This window comes from Brachycentrus maculatus, unplaced genomic scaffold (genome assembly GCF_059751285.1).
Source record: "Brachycentrus maculatus isolate JH-2025_06_01 unplaced genomic scaffold, ASM5975128v1 h1tg000459l, whole genome shotgun sequence".
In the NCBI taxonomy this organism is placed as follows: Eukaryota; Metazoa; Arthropoda; class Insecta; order Trichoptera; family Brachycentridae; genus Brachycentrus; species Brachycentrus maculatus.
The window spans coordinates 1,126,099-1,153,294 of record NW_028281206.1 but is presented as its reverse complement, the minus strand read 5'-3'; the positions used below and the strand labels follow the sequence as shown (position 1 = coordinate 1,153,294).

Here is a 27,196-nt window from a genome sequence, read left to right as displayed (position 1 = left end):
GTTGCCATATGCTGCACATAGGGAGCAAACATGGATGTTGAAGAAGCAGTAGAAAATCAAACGCGCTGCAAAATATATTTTTTTGTATTTGAAAACCATCGTTAACTTTGTGGTACTGTGATATAATGTAAGCCATTTGGCCACCTCGGCTTCTATTCCACATGTCCAAACCAAACCCACGCTGGAACAAACACGTGGAACAAATAAGCTGGAAAAAGGGAGCACCACTTTCAAGTATTTGGCTTACCTGATCGTGCCATGTTTTTCTCGGTCTTCCTCTGCTCCTTTTTCCACTTACATTCGCCTCATAAATTTGTTTTACCGTTCTTTCCTCACTCATTCGTTCTACATGTCCAAACCATCTCAACACACCTTTCTTAATTTTATCGATAATGCTTATCTCAGCTTTGCAATCCTTCCTAATTTCACTATTCGTACATCTATCATACATCGTTTTGTCGCACATTCTTCTGAGAGATCGCATTTCGACTGCATTCAGTCTACTTTCATCCTTCCACCTGCTTTAAATATTAATAATATTGAGAATATGAAATTGTTGCTTTTGATTGGATTCTGAAATGTTATCTTGACGGAAGTCGAATTTTCGCCGATATCTTAATTCACTTTAAAATTAATTGAACAGTTTCTTTAAATTTCTGAATCACCGTGTGACAAATTGCCCGTCTACCCTACTGACGATTCATTATTCAAGTGATGTTAGCCGAACTCGGACGATAGTGATGTACAACACTCTGTCGTTTTAGTGATCCAAACCGAGAGCCTGTTCGCAATATCCATATTATTGTCCGTTGCATTATTGTGCAGTGTTTAAAAGTGTAGCTTTCGCGGACACCCGAAATTTGAATCAAGGTAACGGAACACTTTTGAATTATTTTGAAAAAAAAGCGGCAAAAGTCGCGACCAGTTGAGGAAAAATGTATGAATTTGACAGGTTAAAAATGACAGCCCGAATTATTGATATTTTTTATATTGTTCGAAAAATGACAACGATTATTCTTTTCTTGTTTTTATCACGACTTTTAATTTCAAAATTAGTAAAATGATGGATTTAAAACATTTTGTGTCGGGTTGTGGCCCCGTGGTTAGTGTCGCGGACTCTTAAATCAGAGTTTCTCGGTTCGAACCCACTCTACCACAATTTGATACCTATTTCTAATAATGAGCCGCTTAGGCTCACAGAAATAGTATGAAATTGAAATATTTGTGTATATTATTTAAAAAAACACAAAAATTTACAATATTTTTTTGCAATATTTTTTACCAATTTTTTTTAGCAATTAGCCCACCAATGTACTTATTTATTTATTTAATTGATTCGGCACTCACTTTGTGGTAAAACCTATCCTTTTCAATTAAAATTTTACTAAGTGAATACCACTATTTCTTAAAATCTACTGTGACACGTGTTTCGATGAATGTTTGAAAATGACGCTGAATGCATCGAAACACGAGTCACAGTCGATTTTAAGAAAAAGTTGTATTAACTATGTAAAATTTTAATTAAAAATACTTTTTTCTTTTCTGTAGATGAAGTTTAATTAATAAAATAAATAAATATATAACATTAGCAATTATTGTTAGTTTATTAGGACATTTTGCAAATATTTAAGTCAGTTAGATAATGTCTTGATAAGACGAAACGCGTCCCATTCTGAATATGAAAAAAATTAGATTTACCCACAACGAATGTTTAATGGTAGTCCCAAGAATTAACAATAAATATGGGAGTCGAACACTTTAATATATCGGCTTTAGTCCGCGACAAATCATGTTTATACTCGTTTGTATCAAAGCGAGTATAAAAGTGAGACGCGCGGGAATGTTACACACAAAAATATCAGGCTGTATTAGTTAGTATTTTTAAAAAGAAATGTCATATTTTAAGAAATGTTGCAATTAACTAATAATGTAACTAACTAATTAACATATTAAAATATGAAATTAAGTCTTGGGGACATTCGACGAAAACGAATTTAAAAATGGTTCAAAATCTACAATATTCCATAATCACAAGTCGCTCACTCCTTTCAAGAACGTCATAAATCAAAAATCGTCAATTTTGAGTTGTGCACGTTTTCGTAATGCCCAGAAAATGTACTATTTCTTAGCAAAAGAGGCATATTTTTAACTTAGTATTTACCCGCTACAGGGCAGAAAGTGTTATTTTTGCATTTTAAAGAAAAGGTATTGTTTAATTATTTTTTTAAATATACTAAATATTTTTCAAATGGAGAAGAAATATTCAGGTTTTACCTAAAAAGATCTGTTGCACAGTAAAAAGTTAAATAAGTGGCTTGATATTTATTTTTAATACATTATATTTAATGTTTGAACTTTAAAAACGTTCTCCTGAAAAACCAAGTTTTTTGATTTATGACGTTCTTGAAAGGAGTGATCGAAGTGTGCCCAGTCATATATATATATATATATATATATATATATATATATATATATATATATATATATATATATATATATATATATATATATATATATATATATATATATATATATATATATATATATATATATATATATATATATATATATATATATATATATATATATATATATATATATATATATATATATATTTATATATAAATATATATATATATATATATATATATAATCAAAGGGACAATCCAATCTTGATATATAAACATTTAAAATTACTGGCGATACGTGGTATATTGTGGATGGGTATCATCGTTGAGCAACAAACTAGACAAAAATATCCACATCTTCTAGTACACAACCATGATACACGATTTACACACAACGAAGGTTTGATAGTCCCAAGAATCAACAATAAATATGGGAGTCCAACACTGCAATATATCGTTCCGAACATTTTTAATTAGTTGCCGACGGATGTTAGAGGTCAAAATAAAATATGGAACAAAGGCAAAATAAAGGAATGGGTAAATGATCAAGAGTTAATTCTATGAAATTTGTAAAATAGTTTTATTTTAATTATGTTTTCTTTATTTTTAGTGTGCATATTAAGTTAAATTAGATAAAAACAATAAATAAAACGTATGTAAAAAGTTAATTATGTTTATAAATTTTTAAATAAATGTACATACTTATCGCTCACTCCTTTCAACAACGTATGTCAAAATACTTGATTTTTCAGGAGATCGTTTTTAAAGTTAAAAATATAATAAAATGTACTTAAAATAAATGCCAAGCCACTTTTCGAACTTTTTACTATGCAATAGATCTTTTTAGGTAAAATCTGAATGTTTTTTCTCCATTTGAAAAATAATTAGTATGTTTAAAAAATAATAATAAAACAATACCTTTTCTTCAAAATGCAAAAACAACACTTTCTGCCATGTAGCGGGTAAATATTAATTTCATTAATTGATTCGGCAGTCACTTTGTGGTAAAATCTATCCATTTTAAATTAATGTTTTACTTAGTAAATACCACTATTTCTCTAAATGACAAATATATTAAATTATATTAAGTTAAAAATGTAAATTTTATGGGCATTCCAAAAACATGCACAACTGAACATTGACGATTTTTGATATATGACGTTGTTGAAAGGAGTGAGCGATATGTATTTATATGTATGTATGTAAAATAATTTTTTTCGCCTCCGTAGTGTAATGGTCAGCACGCTCGGCTACCGTTCTGGAGGTCCCGGGTTCGATTCCCAAGGGGGGTAAAATAAATATAAGAGATTTTTTCACTGTCATATTTATTCAATATTACCATGGACTGGTACCTGAAGCGGAGGGCTGATCACCTTTCCTTGATGTGTAAAACGATCAAGATAACACTGCGTTTATATGACACAGTGCCCTATGCACCATTGGGGTGCGGATAAGGGTTTTATTTATTATTATTATGTATTACACGTAAAAGTAGAATTCGATCTAATAATTTTGTTTTATTTTGGATACATCTACAAAAATTGATATGATAATACACATGCACACATCTTACAACATTTGAGTGTGTCCAAATACTTGTTCACAAAATCTGGATTATCTCCAATTACAGGAGTTATTTTCATATTATTTTTTGACATCTCATCAAAGATGAAGAAGAATATGGAAGTCTGGGCATTTACGGGGCTGACGACCGTCATAGGCTGGTTTAAGTGATCGCTTTACACACGTGTAACATTCACCAATTCTACCCATTATTGACAACCACACTACTCAAATTCTTGGAAGTTCTGATATATTTTAAATATGAGAGTTTCTGCTTAATAAAAAGCTTCTTTACATCTCACCAATAGATGTCTCTAGTGAAGTTCTAGTGATTCAAGAACAAGGTTTCTAAATTGGTTCATATATACAGAACTTCCAAGAATTTGAGTAGTGTGGTTGTCAATAATGGGTAGAATTGGTTAATGTTACACGTGTGTAAAGTGATCACTTAAACCCGCCTATGACGGTCGTCAGCCCCGTAAATGCCTAGACTTCCATATTCTTCTTCACCTTTGATGAGATGTCAAAAAATAATAAGCGTACATCTTTATAAGGTTATTTGCTTTTGATAATAACTGCATGCTTAATATGCATTAAAATGCCTCCGGGTGCAATATTACTTAAGTACCTACCGATACCAATATGGTGGTATTGAGTAATACGTAATTGACATATCGCTCACTCCTGTCAACAACGTCATATATCAAAAAACTTGATTTTTCAGGAGATCGTTTTCAAAGTTTAAACATATTATACAATGTATTAAAAATAAATATCAAGCCACTTCTGGAACTTTTTACTGTGCAACAGATCTTTTTAGATAAAACCTGAATGACTTTTCTCCATTTGAAAAATATTTAGTATATTTAAAAAAATAATTAAACAATACCTTTTCATCAAAATGCAAAATCAACACTTTCTGCCCTGTAGCGGGTAAATATTAAGTTAATAATATGCCGCTTTTGCTGGGATATAGTACATTTTCTGGGTATTACGATAACATGCACAACTGAAAATTGACGATATTTTTATGTGACGTTGTTGAAAGGAGTGAGCGATATGTTTGAATACACATATCGACTCGTTGTGTAATTTTAAATGTAAAGTGTAATTACCTCAAGATCATTGTTATAATGTACGACAATTTATTTAAAATATTTTTAGTGTGTCCAAATACTTGTTCACCAATCTGAATTATCTCCAATCGGAAGATATTTTTTTTTTTTTTTACATATCGACATAGATTCTATATTGGGATGTCAAAAAATAATTTAAAAAATAACTACTACTACTACTACTACTACCATCACGCCGTTTCCCCGCAGGGGTAGGCAGAGAGGATGGAACGCCACACTCTTCTGTCCTGACATACACTCCTAGCCTCCTTCACATCCATACATCTAGTCATACATGCCCTCCGATTACGCAGACTTTTGACACCGCCAGATTTTAGGTTCTGATTGATCTGATCGTGCCAAGTCTTTTTCGGTCGTCCACGTTCTGTTTTCCCTCTCACATTCGCCACATATATTTTCTTAGTCATTCTCTCGCTATCCATTCGCTCCACATGTCCATACCACCGCAAAGAGCTCTTTCTAATCTTTTCAATTATTCCTCGTTCAGCCTTACATTCCTTCCTTATATCATCGTTTTTAATTCTGTCATACAATGATTTTCCACACATTCGTCTGAGGGAGCGCATTTCAACAGCATTCACTCTGCTTTCATCCTTCCTTAAAAAATAACTTATGTATTAAATTAAATTTTAAATCAACACACAGATTTTTTGAGTATACTAAATTGTATTCGTGTAAACGAACGAATGTACATTCGTTTGAAAATGCCATAACTAGGCGAAACAACTGTCACAATACTAATTTTTATTTTTGAGTAGACTCAAAAAATCGTGCTTGATTTAATTTTTTTTATTATTATCATTTTTTTAAACCCTTATCCGCACCCCAATGGTGCATAGGGCACTGCTTCATATAAACGCAGTGTTATCGTGATCGTTTACACATGAAGGAAAGGTGATCAGCCCTCCGCTTCAGGTACCAGTCCAGGGTAATATTGAATAAATATTACAGTGAAAAAAACACTTATATTTATTTGACCCCCCCTAGGAAAAGAACCCGGGACCTCCAGAATGGTAGCCGAGCGTGCTGACCATTACACTACGGAGGCGGACTAAAAATTAAAAAAAATAATATATTAATTAAAATAGAGTTCTGCAAATTAAACGCCAAATCAATAAATCGATCAAAAATAAATAACTATTAGTCTTGTTTTAAATGATTGATAGTATAATTGAATGATTTTATGATAAGGTTTTGTTTTTACTTATTACTTCGACACTCATTACAGAGCAAACAATTCTTGTTATTCCAATCGACCTATTTCAAAGCACGTGATATTATTATATTGTATACTCGTTATTTGTTTATATTACAACACCTACCGATTTCAAATAGACCATAGATTAATTTTCCGATAAGTGTTTACGGGTAGGTACTTTGAAAACAAACGCCTAGATGCGTGGTTGACAGATAAAATTATATCGTCAACGCATTTAGCTATTGATAGGTAGGTACTATGAAAAAAATGCATTTTTAATACTGAAGATATCGTAGTCGTACAAGAGAAAGTGACCAACTACCAAAACGTAAAATGTTCAAGAGGGCCATTTAAGTCACTATTGCTTGGCAAGCAAATAAATACCAATGCAGCTTGTCATTTTTAACTAGTCAATATATTATACTTCCAAGTTTAAAATCCATTGGATTTTTTTCGGGGCAATATTAAGCTAGTAAGATATCAAATAGTCAATGATCACGTTTTTGTAAAACAATGCACTTGGTCACTTTCTCCTGTATGACTACGATATATTTATTTATTTAAACTCCATGTACAGAAAAGAAATAAGTACATTAGCGGGCTTATTTATATTTTTAATGCAAAGAAAAAGACGCTTTAAGAAAAAAATCAATTAGGTAAAATGTTACCAGGATTTACAGAAAATTAAGTTGCGACTTAACCGCTTCTGTGGTCAACTTGGAAAAAGGTGGGTCAAAAAAAGGCCACCCTTTTTTTCACTATCATGTTTTTTTATCATATTTTAAAATATAATAAATCAGTATAAAACATTTATAAACAATATTAGGAAAGAAAAAAGGCAAAGGAATATTGAATTGTTAAATTTATTTTCTTTAAAAAAAAATGTAAAACGAACTCCCTCTCTAAACACAAGTATCTACTTTATTAGAGAGGTAGAAACGTTATATTTGAAATGTATTGTATATTTACCAACTATTTTGTATTATTTAAATATGTATTTTGTAAAAAAAAAACATTATTTTTTTAATGGATATATCTAGAATGGTGGGGGAACGACCCGAGCTGGATTCGGGCAAATCACTATAAAATGCTTCGTGTACGATGTGCCCGAACTGGATTCGGGCAAATTACTGTGTCAGCATAATACCTACCCGAATTGTATTCGGGCAAATAACACAAGGGGTTCACCCTTACTGGTCCAATGTCGAATCTCATTCGATATCGATTTTTTCCTCTTAGGTCCAATGTCGCATGTTATTCGACATTTTTTTCATCATTAGTATTATTTATTCAAATTCGAAGCTTTCATTTTTGTCACTTGTATCTATTACCCCTGTAGTGTAATGGTCAGCACTCTCGGCTACCGTTCTGGAGGTCCCGGGTTCGATTCCTAGCGGGGGTGAAATAAATATAAGTGATTTTTTCACTCTAATATTTATTCAATATTAATAGATTTATATTATCCACTGACACTTCGTGATGGAATTGCATTTTTAATATATTATTATATTAAAACCAATATTTTTAGCTTTTCCACTTTATTTAAATAAAGTGTAGAATTAAATAATGTGGAAAAGCTAAAAATATTGGTTTTAATCTAATAATATATTATTCAATATTGCCTTGGACTGGTACCTGAAGCGGAGGGCTGATCACCTTTCTTTCGTGTGTTAACAATGAAAATAATAGTGCATTTATATAATGCTGTGCCCTATGTACCATTGGGGTGCGGATAAGGCATGTCACAAAATGAATGCCGAAACAATGAATAACATAAAATGTCTATATATATATATATATATATAATTGTGAATTGTGTGGTTTGCTGGGAAGTGCTTTCTTGTATTATTTTATTTTATTTTATTTTTATTTTATTGGAAGGAAAAACAACAGTTACAATATATGATAAATCAGAATACAAACAAAAAAATCATGAGTGCCAATTACAGTTCTTCACAACTATGCATAAGAAAAGTCTATATATCGTAGTCATACAGGAGAAAGTAACCAAGTGCATTGTTTTACAAAAACGTGATCATTGACTATTTGATATCTTACTAGCTTAATACGCACAAACGTCTCCATTCTCCGCGAACTGTCAGTGACAGACAGACTCTCCACGACTTGCAGGAAAAGGATTCTGTCCTACTTTGGGCATATCGCCAGAAAGAACGAGAAGAGTCTTGAAAAACTGGTAGTAACAGGTACAGTTGAAGGCAAGCGGGCAAGAGGACGGTCTCCAACAAGATGGACAGACCAAATAAAGGAATTAACCGGATCCTCGCTAAACGCTGCCATCAAGTTGGCCCAGGACCGGGAAGAATGGAGAGGACTTGTGCACCAAGTGCCTGACATTCCAGAAGACCGCGACGCTCAGTATTGAGCAAGAAGATGAAGAAGAAAGAAGAAGACTAGCTTAATATTGCCTTGAAAAAATCCCAAAGGATTTTAAACTTGTAAGAATAATATATTGACTTGGTAAAAATGACTAACTGCATTGATGTTTTTTTTCTTGCCGAGCAAAAGTGACTTAAATGGCCCTCCTGAACATTTTACGTTTTGGTAGTTGGTCACCTTCTCCTGTATGACTACGATATAAGAAAAGACACGAGACAATGATGGGATATTATGTTAGAGTAATTCTTAAATGCATACGTAAAGATAGTTTTAAAATATAGCTGTTGGTTTTTTTTTAATTTTCTTTATTTATATAAAAAGTATACACTTATTTATAGAACAATTTTAAACATATCGCTCACTCCTTTCAAGAACGTCATAAATCGAAAAACTTGATTTTCCAGGAGAACGTTTTTAAAGTTTAAAAATATAATACAATGTATTAAAAATAAATATCATGCCACTTACTGAACTGTTTACTGTGCAACAGATCTTTTTAGGTAAAACCTGAAGGTTTTTTCTCCTTTTGAAAAATATTTAGTATATTTATAAAAATAATTGAACAATACCTTTTCTTCAAAATGCAAAAACAACACTTTCTGCCCTGTAAAGGGTAAATATTAAGTTAAAAATATTCCTCTTTTTCTGGGATAAAGTACATTTTCTGGGCATTCCGAAAACATGTACAACTATTGAAAATTGACGATTTTTGGTATATGACGTTCTTGAAAGGAGTGAGCGATATAAACAATATTTTTTTGAGATTTTTAACAATGTTAACGAATGGGCCTTATTTTTTTTTTAAATTTGACTTTGAAATGCTATCACGTGTACCGTATTTCAAACGCATTTTCTTTTATTTTTTGACATCTCATCAAAGATGAAGAAGAATATGGAAGTCTGGGCATTTACGGGGCTTACGACCGTCATAGGCTGGTTTGAGTGATCACTTTACACACGTGTAACATTCACCAATTCTACCCATTATTGACAACCACACTACTCAAATTCTTGGAAGTTCTATATATATGAACCAATTTAGAAACCTTGTTCATGAATCACTAAAACTTCACTAGAGACATCTATTGGTGAGATGTAAAGAAGCTTTTTATTAAGCAGAAACTCTTATATTAGTATGTGAGATCCGAATCCCGGATTATAATCACACACATGAGAAACGCCAGAAAATACCATTTTCATTTTTATTATTAAGCTTATAATTTGACCAGATAATTTGACCAGATTATCTGGTCGCATTTTCTTTGTCTGTAATTTTCGTTTAAAGGTCAAAATTCAACAGGATTTACGAATGTCATAGTGATACATGATTAATTGAAGTCTCGAGCACTTCAATATTAATTATTTTATCAGGAGTTTACGTGTGTTTCGTCGCGATCCGTATTGAGTGTAATCGATTGGGTTTATTGTTGTGAAACTCATCACGAGGCTTGGCAAGGCGTGGTGCGACCTTCGTAATGAATTGTACATGATTTTGTAAGGAAACACATTAGTTGGATAGTGATCCCAGGTGTATATCCATGTGGTTAAGTCGTAAAACAGCGCGTTTCCTTATCCTTGTCGTACATATTTAAAAATAGTATAAATCGTCTCCATTTAGTAGGCAATGTAGTTACGTTTTTAGACAGATAGACAGATATATATATATATATATATATATATATATATATATATATATATATATATATATATATATATATATATATATATATATATATATATATATATATATATATATACATATATATATATTTTTTTTTTTTTATCAAAACATATAACATACATAAGTCATACTTATATACATACAATATTCCCGATGAGTAATTTCTATTTTTCATTTTGGGACATGGGATTAAGGTTAAAAGACTGGAACACAAATAATAAAGTAACCAAAAAAGTTTTTTTTGAATAATCAAAAATGGCAAAATATAAAAACAATTAACAGGTAAAATAAATAAGAAGCATATTCAAAAGAAATAAATGAGAAAAACACATTTACTTATTTATTTTTTTACAAAAAATGTACAACAGTAGCTAATGGGGGATGTACCTACATCCCCCATTAGCTACTGTTGTCTCCCATAAATTATTGCTGCACGTGTTAAAACTGTCACTTAGAATTGTATAGCTACATAAGGACCGTAGTCCATTTGATCTTCACATTCGTTTGATAATGCCCTAACAAGGCGAAACAATTGTCACAGTATAATTTTTTATGAGTTTTTGTTAATAAAATACAACTTAGTAGACTCAAAAAATCTGTGTTTGATTTAAAATTAATACATAAATTAAAATGGAGTTCTACAAATTAAACGCCAAATCAATAAATAGCCTTCAATATTAACAATATTGAGAATATTAAAAACATATTTCACCAAATATTTGTTTATTCTTCTTTTGTAGATGTTGGCTCCGTTTTCGGTTCTCGGGAACCAGCTGAAGATCAAGCCAGGGAAGGCGTCCATCGACAACCTGGTCTTCTGGTTCCACTACCGCATCTCCTCCGTCATCTTGATCCTCTGCACCATCCTCGTCTGCTCCAGAGAGTACATCGGAGAGCACATCAGGTGTATCGTCGATGCCGGAGTCCCTCAGAACGTCATCAACACTTTCTGCTTCTTCACCAGCACGTTTACGGTGGTATGTATCAGATCTGAACATAATAATCAATTTCTTTGTTTTTGTTTTCTTATTCTTCTTTCTGTGCCATTTGTAATGAAGATCGGCGATCATCATGGCTATCTTCAATTTTGATGCTGCAGCTCGGAACAGAGATTTGGTGCTTCTGCCAAACCATTGTCGTAGGATTTTCAGCCATGATGTCCTTCGGCGTCCTATTATTTTATTCTATTATTCTATACTGGGGATTCTAGGATTTAGGAAGATTTTTTTTTCTGTATTCTAATTTTGATCAGTTCTTCCTAACTGGTCTTCTGCGGAGTCTGGGTTTAGAGAAGATTCATCTTCATTTCAGCATTTATTATTTTGTATTGTCATCAGGTCCGTCACTACAATGAATCGATGCTCCAACTGGGCTATATCCCTCATGCTGGAGTCGGCCCTTCAAGTGACCAAGACCAGTTGACCCACCACGCCTACTACCAATGGGTCCCATTCATGCTCTTCGGACAGGCAATCATGTTCTATCTGCCACATAAAATCTGGAGGAAGTTGGAAGGTAATTATTTTTTAAACTTAAATAACTAAGTTTTAACCACTTTTTTATTAATACAATTTAACCAACCGGTTTCGACAAGAACCTTGTCATCATCAGGGTTTATATACTAATTCTAAAGCATTGAAATACTCATAGTTAGGTTACAGATAATTACCCTTCCCTTACGATACCACAAAGTATCTGTGAAAAACATTCTAGAAATTATTTTTTACATTATTTTATTTGACATCTCAACAAAGATAAAGAAGAATATGGAAGTCTAGGCATTTACAGGGCTAACGACCGTCACAGGCTGGTTTAGTGATCACTTTACACACGTGTACCCTACACTTCACCTACACTTTTGTCCGTCTCCGTGGTGTAATGGTCAGCGTGTTTAGCCACCGTGCTAGAGGTCCCGGGTTCGATTCCCAGGGGGGGTGAAAATAAATATTAGTGATTTTACACTGTAATATTTATTTAATATTACCCTGGACTGGTTCCTGAAGCGCAAGAGTGATCGCCTTGCCTTCATGTAAGTAATGGTCAAGATAACACTGCGTCAATTCGATGCAGTGCCCTATGCACCATTGGTTGCGGATAAGGGTTGAAAGTAGCATTCACCAATTCCACCCATGATTGACAACCACACTATTCAAATTTTTGGAACTCCTAGATATATTGATTTAATTCGAAACACAGTTCTTGAATTCAATATAATTCACGACAGACGTCTACAGTGGGATGAGGCAAGCTATTTATCAAGCAGAAAATCTATATGTTTTGAATATTGAAAGCATTTACTTTGTGGATCATACTGATATATTATTTTGAGAAATAAAAAGACTTATTGATATATGTTTTTTGTTCCACTCACATTTTTATCATGAAGAGGGCAACAGGTTGTTGCCGAAACTAGTTGGTTGTTAATAAAAATGTGAGTGGATCAAAAAACAAAGTATTTTTATTTTTTATTTTAATTTTTTGACATCTCATCAAAGATGAAGAAGAATATTGAAGTCTGGGCATTTACGGGGCTGACGACCGTCATAGGCTGGTTTAAGTGATCACTTTACACACATGTAACATTCACCAATTCTTCCCATTATTGACAACCACACTACTCAAATTTTTGGAAGTTCTGTATATATGAACCAATTTAGAAACCTTGTTCTTGAATCACTAGAACTTCACTAGAGACATCTATTGGTGAGATGTAAAGAAGCTTTTTATTAAGCAGAAACTCTTATATTAGTATGCGAGGTCAAATGCCCAGACTTCCATATTCTTCTTCATCTTTGATGAGATGTCAAAAAATAATATGAAAAAACTCCTGTAATTGGAGATAATCCAGATTTTGTGAACAAGTATTTGGACACACTCAAAATGTTGTAAAAAAAAACAAAGTCTTTTTATTTCTCAAAATAATATGAAAATTTTTTAATTTTTATGTCAGGTCCGAATCCTGGGAAAAGCTAGAAAATACTTAAGAAACGCTAGAATATGTCTTTTGTTAATTTTAAGCTCATAATGTTATCAATTAATTTATTCACAACTAGATGTTTCTGTATCAGATCTGGGAATGCGTTGGGACAGATTTCAATAATCCTTATAACATAGCTTCTTCGTCTATCATATTTTTCATCGAATTTACGCATTCGTGACGTAGGTGGACGCATCCAAGCCTTGGTGAATGGTCTCCAGATGGCATCTCTGTCGTTCGCTGATCAGGACATAACGGTAAACGGAATCGTTGTTCCGTCTAAGGACACGTTGAGCGAGAAGATGTCAACAATCAAGACAGACTTCCTTGTCAGGTGAAAAAACATTTAATTTTTACAAATTTGGACAAATATTTGTCATTTTTTTGTTGACATCTCCACATAGATAAAGAAAATGGAAGTCTGGGCATTTACGGGGCTTCCGACCGTCATAAGCTGAGTCATTTAAGTGATCACTTTACACACGTGTAACATTCATCAATTCTACCCATGATTGACAACCACACTACTCAAACTCTTGGAAGTTCTATATATATGGACCAATTTCGAAACGTTCTTGAATCATTAGAACTTCCACTAAAGACATCTATTGGTGAGATGAAAATAAGCTTTTCATTGAGCAGAAACTCTTTTATTAGTATGTGAGGTCCGAATCCTGGATTATAATCACATACATGAGAAACGCCAATATATATATATATATATATATATATATATATATATATATATATATATATATATATATATATATGTATATATATATATATATATATATATATATATATATATATATATATATATATATATATATATATATACATATACATATATATATATATATATAAATATATATATATATATATATATATATATATATATATATATATATATATATATATATATATATATGTGTATATTTGTATATATATATATATATATATATATATATATATATATATATATATATATATATATATATATATATATATATATATATATATATATATATATATATATATGTATATATATATATATATATATATATATATATATATATATATATATATATATGTATATATATATATATATATATATATATATATGTATATATATATATATATATATAAATATATATATATATATATATATATATATATATATATATATATATATATATAAGATAAGCTTTTTTTATTGAGCACAAACTCTTATTTGTATGTGAGGACCGAATCCATTGTGGTATGGTAATATAACACTCTCCTTATCATTCATCGTTCATTTTGTGAAGTATTACACAAAGTGAACGATGAATGATAATGAAAGCAGAAATAGTTGTGTTTTTTATTATTTACAAAAACACTTTAATTTCATACTATTTCTGTGAGCCTAAGCGGCTCATTATTAGAAATAGGTATCAAATTGTGGTAGAGTGGATTCGAACCGAGAAACTCAGACTCAAGAGTCCGCCACACTAACCACGGGACCACAACCCGACACTATTAGAGATGTATAATTTCGATATTCTTTCTTTTCCATTTAACCAGAACATCACAGTAATGGTCGAGTACAGGTAGCATAATATAAATCGATCAATCATCAAAAAGGCCGATCCATATTTGTAGATTTTATCTTGAAAGTACTTTAAATTTGGGATTTTCCATTATTTCAATAACGCGTATAAGATTGTTTGCTATCAGTTCGATATATCACTTACAAAGACTTAATTGATATGAGCTTGACGCATTTTTTTGAGTATTTTATTATGTATTTTATATCCTCGCGTCATTTTAAAACAGTATAATTTAGATAAACCGTCGATATGTAAGAAATCAATAAACATGACACATTTTCTGCTTAAAATTATCAAAGCCGTTTCGATGAAAGTTGATTTTAACCAATTCATTGCATGACTTTTTAATTTTAAATTTAAAAAATATTTTGTATCTGAGGAAAAATAAATTTTTAAAAAAGAATGAAAAACATTAAACAAGGAAAAGTCGAGAAAATACTTATGTATCAAATTTGCAGCAACATGCAATGGTATTTTTTTTTACATCTATCAAAGATGAAGAAGAATATGGAAGTCTGGGCATTTACGGGGCTGACGACCGTCATGTCGGCTGGTTTAAGTGATCACTTTACACACGTGTAACATTCACTAATTCTACCCGTTATTGACAATTACACTACTCAAATTCTTGGAAGTACTATAAATCACTCACTCCTTTCAAAAACGTCATAAATAAAAAAAACTTGATTTTTCAGGAGAGCGTTTTTAAAGTTTAAAAATGTAATACAATGTATTAAAAATAAATTACTAGCCATTTATTGAACTTTTTACTGTGCAACAGATCTTTTTAGGTAGAACATGAAGGTTTTTTCTTTATTTTAAAAATATTAAGTATATTTAAAAAAAAATATTAACCAATACAATTTCTTCAAAATGCAAAAACAAACTTTCTGCCCTGTAGCGGTAAAAATTAAGTTAAAAATATACCTGTTTTGCTGGGATAGAGTACATTTTCTGGGAATGCCGAAAACATGCACAAATCAAAATTGTCGATTTTTGATTTATGACGTTCTTGAAAGGAGTGAGCGATATATGAACCAACGTTTCGAAACGCTGTTCTTGAATAATTAGAACTTCACTAGACACATCTATTGGTGAGATGAAAAGAAGCTTTTCTTTGTGCAGAAACTCTTTTATTAGTATGTGAGGTCCGAATCCTGGATTATAATCACATACAGGAGAAACGCAAAAAATATCATTTTCATTTTTATTATTTTTGCTTATATTTTGACCAGTTAATTTATTTACATCATTTTGAGTGTGTCCAAATCACAAAGTTAGTGCTTCAAATATAAATTAAATATTAAATTTAGATTTAGCTTCACATACGGTATTTGAAGAAACACGTGTCACAATAGATTTTAAGAAATAGTGGTATTTACCAAGCAAAACTTAAACTAAACATGAATAGATTTTTCCACAAAGTGACTGCCGAATAAATTAATGAAATTATCTTAATTGTTTTGCAGACTCCACGCCACAAGGACTTGGTCCACTTGGCTCATCTTCTGCGAACTTCTCAACTTCTTTAACATCATGTTCCAAGTGTACATCACTAACGTGTTTCTTGGCGGAAACTTCATCTCTCTGGGAACCAAGATTGCAGGGGTCAATTGGGACGGATTCATGGATCCCTTGGACATCGTTTTTCCAAAAGTAAACCATTTTGTAATTTATTTTAATTTTTATACCATATTTTATGTCAACTAACTGTATTTTAACATTGTTTAAGCTAAACATTTTCTATTCAACACCTACCAAATTAAGAAATCTCAGATGTGATCACTTCACTATACTTCACAAAGAAATAAGTACATTGGCGGGCTTATTGCTAAAAAGTAATATCTTCCAATCAACCAAAAACAGACTTCTGATATTGGTCAAAACGTTTGATAACATATATAGCTGTATGCAGATCAAAAGTGTTGCATCGTAAGGGTGTTATCTTTGTGTAAAGTACTGCGTTGTGTTATTGTTGTCTTTCAGTGTCATGGTTAGGACTTTGTGCCAGGTTGTGAGATAGGGTTGATCTTTATAAAAAAAAAATATATATATTTTTTATGTCCATCGTTTGTTAGGATTGTGATAGGCATGTATCAAGAAAAAAATATATATGTGTATGTGTGTATATACATACGTATATATATATGTGTAGTTACTTATGAAAGGGATCCGAAATAGTGTCGATGAATAATGGTTGAGTGGAAATGCGATGACTGACCATTTTCTGTAAATGTCTTTGCACTGTTCCGTGTCTGTCTGCTGTGCTGGTCGGGGTTGTGGGCGTCTGTGTGCCGGCCAACGTCGAGTCGTAATCGGATCTAGCTGACTAATTGAACTAAACACTGATCCCTTTCACTGCCTACACTGGGGAACTTCTAGAAAATTTGGTGACGGACTTACAGCCTTGTATTATTTAGATTGGCAGTGACAGGTATATTGAAAGCTTTTAAATGTAAATTCATAGTAAAATCGGGATACAATTTTATGTTGTTTCACATTTTCAATAAATTTCGCAACTTAGTTAAAAAAAAATTGCTTAGCAAGAGCAGATCTGTCAGGAAGCCTAGATGCTTCTGTATCAGATCTGGGCATGCGGTGGGACAGCTTTCAATGTATGCAATCAGAGGGTAGATAGTACGTCTGTCCAAACTTAAAACACAGTAAGGGACATTTTTTGTAGTACTTTTTTTTTTGCATTTTTGGACTAAGTAGAATCTATTTAGTCCAAAAATGCAAAAAAAACGTACAGCCAAATGTTTAAATTATAAGATTTGTAATTTGTTTGTTTGTTTGAAGGTGACAAAATGCCAGTTCCACAAGTATGGACCGAGCGGATCCATCCAGAAACACGACGCGCTGTGTGTGATGGCGCTCAACGTCATCAACGAGAAGATTTACACCTTCCTCTGGTTTTGGTTCCTCTTCCTCTTCATCGCCAGTGCCTTGGGTGAGCACACGTCTTCTTTACCCTCTTACTTCCTATGTAGAGCAGTGGTTCTTAAGCGGTGGTCCGCGAGCTTGTTGCAAGTAATCCGCGAAATAATAAAAAAAAAACAAAATTTGACTTAATTTATCCGCCAACGTGGCGTAATGGTTAGCGAGTTAAGCTACCGTGCTGGAGGTACGGGTTCGATTCCCAATGGGAGGGTGATTTTTTTTTTGGTGATTTTACACTCAAGTAATTATGTAATATTACCCTGGACTGGTCCCTGTAATGCAGGAGTGATATCCTTGCCTTCATGTACGTAACAATCAACAAAACACTGCGTCAATAGATGCGGTGCCCTATGCACCATCGGGTGCGGATGGCGGTTAGAATAATCAAGTTTAATTTACAACATTTATAGTGTGTCCAAATACTTTTTCACATATCTGGATTATCTCCAATTACAGGAGTTATTTTTCATTTTATTTTTTGACATCTCAACACAGATGAAGAAGAATATGGAAGTCGATCACTTTACACACGTGTAACATTTACCAATTCTACCCATTATTGACAACCACACTACTCAAATTCTTGGAAGTCCTATATATATGAACCAATTTTGAAACATTGTTCTTGAATCACTAGAACTTCACTGGAGACATCAGGTGGAGATGAAAATAAGCTTTTTATTGATCAGAAACACTTTTATTAGTATTGATATTGTCCAGATTTTGTGATTTGTATTTGGACACACTCACAATGTTGTTAATATTTACCCGCTACAGGGCAGAAAGTGTTGTTTTTACATTTTGAAGAAAAGGTATTGTTTAATTATTTTTTAAATACATATGCTAAATATTTTTCAAATGGAGAAAAAACATTCAGGTTTTACCTAAAAAGATTTGTTGCGGAGTAAAAAGTTCAATAAGTGGCTTGATATTTATTTTAAATGCATTGTATTATATATTTTCATTTAAAAAATGATCTCCTTACAATCAAGTTTTTTTTATTTATTACGTTGTTGATAGGAGTGAGCGATATATAAAATAGAACCCAGTCAGGGATCCAAAATGAATGAATTGAAAAAATCATTTATTTTCTCTTTTTTTCTTTAGTTACCTTATTTTTTATATGCCTATTTACTCTACCTTTTATTGCTTTATATTTTACATTTTGCCCTGTGTTTTCTTATTTGTTTTTCAGTCTTGTTAACCTTAATCCCATGTCCCTAAATGAGTAATGGAAATTACTCATCGGGAATATTATAAATGTGTCTTTTAAATATTATGTATTTAAATAAATAAGTAAATAAATAAAGAGATATGAACCAGGATATAAGGATTAATTTTCAAAAGATTTTTTTTGTGATAATTATCTAGAATCTAGACCTTTGTTCTATAGACCTTAGATTTTTCGTCAAGATATGAATTTTTTTAATCTCTATATCACTCAGTCAAGTGACATTCGTAGTCAAGACAAATGATGCGATAAAACTAATCTTCTTATCGCATTTTGTTTTAAACATCAAATAAAAATAATGCACAATATCATCGTCGCAAACACTTCAAAAATTATTATTTCTGTTAAGTAGCGATGAAACGAGGTAACGTTTAACCCTTTCCGGTCCTATGTCGAATGTCATTCGACATCGACTTTATTCCGGTGAGTCCTATGTCGAATGTCATTCGACATCGACTTTATTCCGGTGAGTCCTATGTCGAATGTCATTCGACATTGACTTTATTCCGGTGAGTCCTATGTCGAATGTCATTCGAGATCAACTTTATTCCGGTGAGTCCTATGTCGAATGTCATTCGACATCGACTTTGTTCCGGTGAGTCCTATGTCGAATGTCATTCGACATCGACTTTATTCCAGTGAGTCTTATGGCGAATGTCATTCCACATTTTTTTCTTCAGCAATTTAGTGTTAAAATACCAGCAAACATTTTTTTCTCACTCGTATTTAGTGTGCGGTATACTGGGACGAGGATTCAATGATTTTTATAAACACTTGAATGTGTAACTTTCTACCTGAGAATGATACAAAACGTTTGTTTTGGGGGCTGGCTCGGTACCCGTCACTCGGATGTCCGGCTACCGGCATCAGTTACACTCGACCCGTGCGCATGTCGCTCACTCCTTTCAAGAACGTCATAAATCAAAAATCGAAAATTTTCAGTTGTGCATGTACTATTATGTACTATATTTACTGAAAATGTACTATATTCCAGCAAAAGAGGCATATTTTTAACTTAATATTTACCCGCTACAGGACAGAAGGTGTTGTTTTTGCATTTTGAAGAAAAGGTATTGTTCAATTATTTTTTTAAATGTACTAAATATTTTTCAAATGGAGAAAAAACAGTCAGGTTTTACCTAAAAAGATATCAAGATATTTATTTTTAATACATTGTGTTATATTTTTTAACTTTAAAAATGTTCTCCTGAAAAATCAAGTTTTTTTATTTATGACGTTCTTGAAAGGAGTGAGCGATGTGAGCAGCAGTGATGACGATTTCACCCACAATAGCCCACGTGAATGGAAAAATGTTACGCTCAACGAAAAATTCCTGGAGGTAGGAAAAAAACCCGATACATTTGCGTTACTTACGAAAAACTCGGCCTTTGCATCGGTGACTGTTTTCAGCGATATCACACAGATGTCTATAAAATGTAAGAGACAAGATTGTATACATTCAAAATAAAAATAAATTTTTAATACAAGTGTAGTTTTATAAAAAAAAAACTTGGATGTGTTGTTAAACCCTGTAATGCTGTTAATCTATTGTGGACCTGATGGAATTAAAAAAAATATGGACCGGAAAGGGTTAAAAGATATCTGGAACTTATAAGATTAAAAGATTTACAGTAGCATATATTTTTCGTAAAAAACTATGAACAACGTTTTACGTGTGTCCTTATGCTTCAATTCTGAATTATCTCCAATTATAGGACTTATTTTTCAACACCTCAGTGATTATATTCTAAATGTATTAATATTTAAAGCATTTACTTTGTGGTTAGTAATTTTCACTGATTTAATTTTTTACAATTTTTTTTTAATAATATTAGTATCAAACCACTCACCGAGATTTTTACGTCTACCGGTTTCGAGACGTATCCGTCTCTTCGTCGGGACAATCACTACCACAGCATGCAAACAAAACCACCCTTCGTGTGTGCTAACTTAAGCCAGCCCATGACGGACGCAAGCCCCGTAAATGCCCAGACTTCCAATTTCTTTTTCATCTATGTTGAGATATAAAAAAAAAACTTTCTCCTACCTCCTTCCCTAAATAAACTCCCTTCCCCCCATTCAACAATACCATAATGTAGTAAGGAGCGAACAATGACAAAGTATAGTTTTCTATAACTAAAATGTTCATATCTCCATATATATATAAATATATATGTATATATATTTATATATATATATATATATATATATATATATATATATATATATATATATATATATATATATATATATATATATATATATATATATATATATATATATATATATATATATATATATATATATATATATATATATATATATATATATATATATATATATATATATATATATATATATATATATATATATATATATATATATATATATATATATATATATATATATATATATATATAAATATATATATAATATATATATATATAAATATATATATATATATATATATATATATATATATATACATATATAATAAAACCCTTATCCGCACCCCAATGGTGCATAGGGCACTGCTTCATATAAACGCAGTGTTATCTTGATCGTTTACACATGAAGGAAAGGTGATCAGCCCTCCGCTTCAGGTGCCAGTCCAGGGTAATGTTGAATAAATATTACAGTGAAAAAATCACTTATATTTATTTGACCCCCCCCCCCCTGGGAATCGAACCCGGGACCTCCAGAACGGTAGGCGAGCATGCTGACCATTACACTACGGAGGCGGACATAAGAGTTCCAAGGACACAACTCTAAAATTTAGGCTTAGCTTCACATACGGTGTTTGATGATGCAGAATGCATCGAAACATGTGTCACGATAGGTTTTAAGAAATACAGGTATTTACCAAGTAAAACTGAAATTAATAAATGAGAAAAAGGATAAAGATCAGGTGAAGAGTTCGTCTTCTTCTTCTTCTTTTTGTAGATCCTAGGATCTGTTGGTGCCTCCGCATGTCGCTCTAGGGATGTTGACTCCCAGATGTCTATCGTGAAGAGTTTATTTTACTAATTCTTTTCTGCAAATCTGACGAACTGTAAGATGAAAACATTTTTCATATGTGTAACCTTCATCAGGGTTGATCTGGCGTCTCGTCACCATCATCCTCCACTCCCGCTCTGCTCGCTTCAGTGAGTTGGTCTTCTCCAACGCGAACCCCGGAAAGCTGAAGTTGAGGAACGTGATCTCCGTCACCAAGCAATGCTACTTTGCCGACTGGCTCTTCCTCTATTATCTCGCCAAGAACATGGATGGTTTTATCTTCAGGTACGTTTTTGGTCTACCCATCTTCCTTTTGGGAAAAAAATTAGTCAACTCATGTACGTTTTTGGTCTGCCCATCTTCATTTTCTGTAATAATGTTAGTTAACTCAGGTACGTTTTTGGTCTGCCCATCTTCATTTTCTGTAATAATGTTAGTTAACTCAGGTACGTTTTTGGTCTGCCCATCTTCATTTTCTGTAATAATGTTAGTTAACTCAGGTACTTTTTTGGTCGGCTCATCTTTTTTTCTGTAATAATGTTAGTTGACTCAGGTACGTTTTTGGTGTGCCCATTTTTTTTCTGTAATAATGTTAATTAACTCAGATATGTTTTTGGTTTGCCAATATTCCTTTTCTGTAATAATGTTAGTTAACTCTGGTACATTTTTAGTGTGCCCATTTTTTCTGTAATAATGTTAGTCAACTCAGGTACGTTTTTGATGTGCCCATCTTCCTTTTGTGTAATAATGTTAGTTAACTCAGGTACGTTTTTGATGTGCTTATTTTTTTTTCTGTAATAATGTTAGTTAACTCAGGTACGTTTTTGATATGCCCATCTTCCTTTTGTGTAATAAAATGTTAGTTAACTCAGGTACGTTTTTGGTGTGCCTTTTTTTCTGTAATAATGTTACTTAACTCAGGTACATTTTTGGTGTGCCCATCTTTTTTTATATAATAATGCTAGTTAACTCAGGTATGTTGATTGGAGTTTTTATCTTTTCCAAATCTAGATTTCCACTCCGGAGTTATTTGAATATTTTGACATCTCAATACAGCATATACGAGCCCTGTAAATACCCAGGCTTTCATATTCTTCTACATCTATGTTGAGACGTCACGATGTAAAAATAACTCCAGAAAGTGGAGAAACCCAGATTTATGAACAAGGATTCGAAAATTCGAACATACCCCAAATGATGTAAATAAATTAAATGTCATTTTTTAAAGTCACAAGTCAAAGACAGGGAAACGTTTTTGCATAGCATGGTCCAAGTATTTTTCAAAAATATTCAATTTTTAATTTGCTGGAGACACCCAACCCAAAGATCAAAAAACAAAATGTTTTTTGGAGCACTTTTTTCTAGCACAACCATGGAAAAAAATGGCAGAAACATCCACGTGGGTTGACAGTTTACTAGTATTCAGGAAACGTGTTAATGTCACTAGATCACCGTTTTGCCGAACCTGCATTTAATTAGTTCAAAATGCCATTTCAGGAACCTCTTCATCAGCCTTGCCGAAGAAATGGACCAAGCTGACGACGAGACTCGAGGCATCAGGACACCGCCCTACTACAACGAAGCGGAAAGCACCACGGACGAGAAAGCCCCCATTTTCAGTCGAGGGATCGACGTGCCGGACAAAGCCAGCCCCTTGCTGGATGAGCCCCACGATGAGATCAACTACTTCGACGAAAGCACCCTCAGGCTGCGGCCGACAGGGGGGAGCGAGATAGGAGACGTGGCGGCTGAGCCAATCAGCAGGAAGGACCAGTAGAGGAGATAAAGACTGAACAGGATTAGAAATAGGAAAAGCTAGGATATAGGAAAACAACGACAGAACTGCAAAGCACCACGCCACTTCTTGCACCAATTTATAAGTGATATATCACTTCTAAGACCAATTTATAAGTGATATGTCACTTCTAACGCCATTTTATAAGTGATATTGCTCTTTTCATACTGATTTATAAGTGATATTGCTCTTTTCATACTGATTTATAAGTGATATTGCTCTTTTCATACTAATTTATATTGATGTTTTTTTTTTCGGGGGTCGTCAGCCCCGTAAATGCCCAGACTTCCATATTCTTCTTTATCTTTTATGAGATGTCAAAAAATAATATGAAAATAACTCCTGTAATTGGAGATAATCCAGACTTTGTGAACAAGTATTTGGACGCACTCAAAATGTTGTAATTTATATTGAAGTGATATTCCATTTTTAACAGAAATTTATAAGTGATCCACTTTCGATGTCAAGTTTTTTTAAATACCAATTTATAAGTGATATTCCGCTTCATACCAATTTGCAAGTGATACATTGGACACCGATTACATTGATTACCAATATATATATATATATATATATATATATATATATATATATATATATATATATATATATATATATATATATATATATATATATATATATATATATATATATATATATATTTATATATATATATTTATATATATATATATATATATATATATATATATATATATATATATATATATATATATATATATATATATATATATATAAATATATATAAATATATGTATATATTTTTTAATTACAATTTATAAGTGATATTCCGCTTCATACCAATTTATAAGTGATATATTGGACACCGATTACATTGATTACCAAAATATAATATTTTTTTAAAATACCAATTTATAAGTGATATGCCGCTTGATATTTTTTACACTTTTAAAACCGACTTATAAACAATTTTTTATATTTTAAATATTGAAATCAAACACTGATTTTTAGAGTTATTTATATGTTTTAAAAACTAAAATATACAACCCTTTATATCGGTGTTTGATTTAAATGTTTTAAGTTTAAATTATGAATACTACAAATTAAATTCCAAGTCAATAAATCCAATTTTAAGTTGTATTTCACTTTTAATACAAATAAACAAATGATATTCCACGTTTATTACTAATTTATGAGTGATATTCCACTTTTAATATCAAATTTCAAATGATATTACACTTTTTACACCAAATTGATTCGTTAATTTATTTAAAAAATATAACAGTATATGTTAAGTACATATATATAACGTGGTAATATTTTTATTTGTAAATTAGTGGGTGTATAATAATAAAATAAACAATGCATAGCTTTGTAATTAAAGAAACGACAGTAAAAGTTTATTCTAAAATAATCTTTTATAAATTATACATAATATGACAGTTCAACAAACACAATATTTTGCTATCTGAAGTCTTTTGTTTTTTCAGTGCGACGCATGCGCGTCTGGTGGTAGATTTTCGCGATCTGCTTTACCGACTGTCACAATATTGAGAGTCGGTACTATATGCGTTTAATAAAATCTGAAGGTATTTTATTTACACATATACCATAGATACCTTTCGTTTATTGTAATATTCCCATGAGTTTTATAGAAAACTCATTTTGGGAGAATTACGTATTTTCTCATTCATACATACATATCTCTCTCTCTAATCCTTATCCATCCAAAAATGGTGCCTAGGTGAAAATAGTTCAAATGGTGACCAATCCAGAATCGAACCCGGGATCACTAACACGGCAGCCAAACACGGAGATGATTTTTATTGCTCAAATAAAGAAAAAAAAATCTTCATCTATGTTGAGATGTCAAAATATTAAAAAAAAAAAAAACTCCTAATTGGAGATAATCCAGATTTGTGAACAAGTATTTGGGAACACTCAAAATGTTGTAATTTTTATTTATTTATTATGGCGTTTTTCTTTTACGGTTTGAAGTTTTTTGTTGTTCCGTAGTTGAAATTATTCAAACCCTCATCCGCACCCGATGGTGCATAGGGCACTGCATCATATAAACGCAGTGTTATCTTGATCGTTAACAAGTGGAGGAAAGGTGATCAGCGCTTATATTTATACAACAGAACATTTATAAGAAAATATATAAGAAAACTAAAGACTGACTGTGAAAAATTTATCGACAAATTTCATAAATTAATAAATATCTAATTTCTTTGTTTTTCTTTGTTTTAAAAGAATCCTAATAATAATAATAAATTTTGATAATTTGTATAGCGCCATTTTCGTAAAATACTATCTCAAGAGCGCTTAAGCAGCTTTGTAATATGTCCTTGTTGTTATTTAAATTTATAAACATTTGTTATTCATTGTCAAGACTATTGTTGGGTAATTTATCCAAAATTTAACATGGTTATTGGATTGAATTCTACTTTTATTTTCTTATATGATATGTGACGCGTTTCGTCTTATTAAGACATTATCAAACACTGACTAAAAATATTTACAAAATATCCTTATATACTAACAATAAGTGCTATTATTACACTTATTTTAAATTTCATGGAAATCTACATTACCAACTGAATGTCACCCATCATTATATGTACCCCTAGAGCTTATAGTAGCAATTAAGACGAAACGCGTCACATATTATCATATGTCGCTCACTCGTTTCAACAACGTCATAATATGACGATATATTATATCAAAAATCATCAATTTTCAGTTGTGCATGTTTTCGGAATGCCCAAAATATGTACTAAATCCCAGCAAAAGCGGTATATTTTTACTTAATATTTACCCGCTACAGGGCAGAAAGTGTTGTTTTTGTATTTTGAAGAAAAGGTATTGTTTAATTATTTTTTTAAATTAACTAAATATTTTTCAAATGGAGAAAAAACATTCAGGTTTTACCTAAAAAGATTGGTTGTATAGTAAAAAGTTCAATAAGTGGCTAGATATTTATTTTTAAAACATTGTATTATATTTTTAAACTTTAAAAACGGTCTCCTGAAAAATCAAGTTTTTTGATTTATGACGTTCTTGAAAGGAGTAGGCGATATGTACTCCTAGACGTAATAATAGCAATTATTGTTAGTATATAAGGACATTTGGTAAAAAAATTTACTCAGCGTTTGATAATGTCTTAATAAGACGAAACGCGTCACATATTATCATATATCTCTCACTCCTTTCAACAACGTCAAATATCAAATCGTCCACTTTCATTTGTGCATGTTTTCGGAATGCCCAAAATATGTACTAAATCCCAGCAAAAGTAGCATATT

General features: G+C 31.7%; 1 protein-coding gene across 1 annotated transcript; it reads left to right on the top strand.

The window, feature by feature from the left end:
- Positions 1–732: 732 nt before the first annotated feature.
- Positions 733–24,397, top strand: Inx7 (innexin 7). Its single transcript, XM_088271736.1, has 8 exons — positions 733–870; positions 11,124–11,360; positions 11,721–11,898; positions 13,547–13,694; positions 16,419–16,605; positions 17,749–17,899; positions 22,213–22,402; positions 23,615–24,397. Exons 2-8 carry the CDS (start codon positions 11,124–11,126, stop codon positions 23,892–23,894), a joined length of 1,371 nt encoding a protein of 456 aa, XP_088127862.1. The 5' UTR covers positions 733–870; the 3' UTR covers positions 23,895–24,397.
- The last annotated feature ends 2,799 nt before the right edge of the window (positions 24,398–27,196 follow it).

Excerpts from the sequence above, each read along its gene's own strand:
- Inx7 (XM_088271736.1), top strand. The coding sequence starts at position 11,124 with ATGTTGGCTCCGTTTTCGGTTCTCGGGAACCAGCTGAAGATCAAGCCA. Across the intron at positions 11,361-11,720 it reads TCACCAGCACGTTTACGGTG|GTCCGTCACTACAATGAATC; the intron begins GTATGTATCAGA and ends TATTGTCATCAG. Across the intron at positions 16,606-17,748 it reads TGGACATCGTTTTTCCAAAA|GTGACAAAATGCCAGTTCCA; the intron begins GTAAACCATTTT and ends GTTTGTTTGAAG.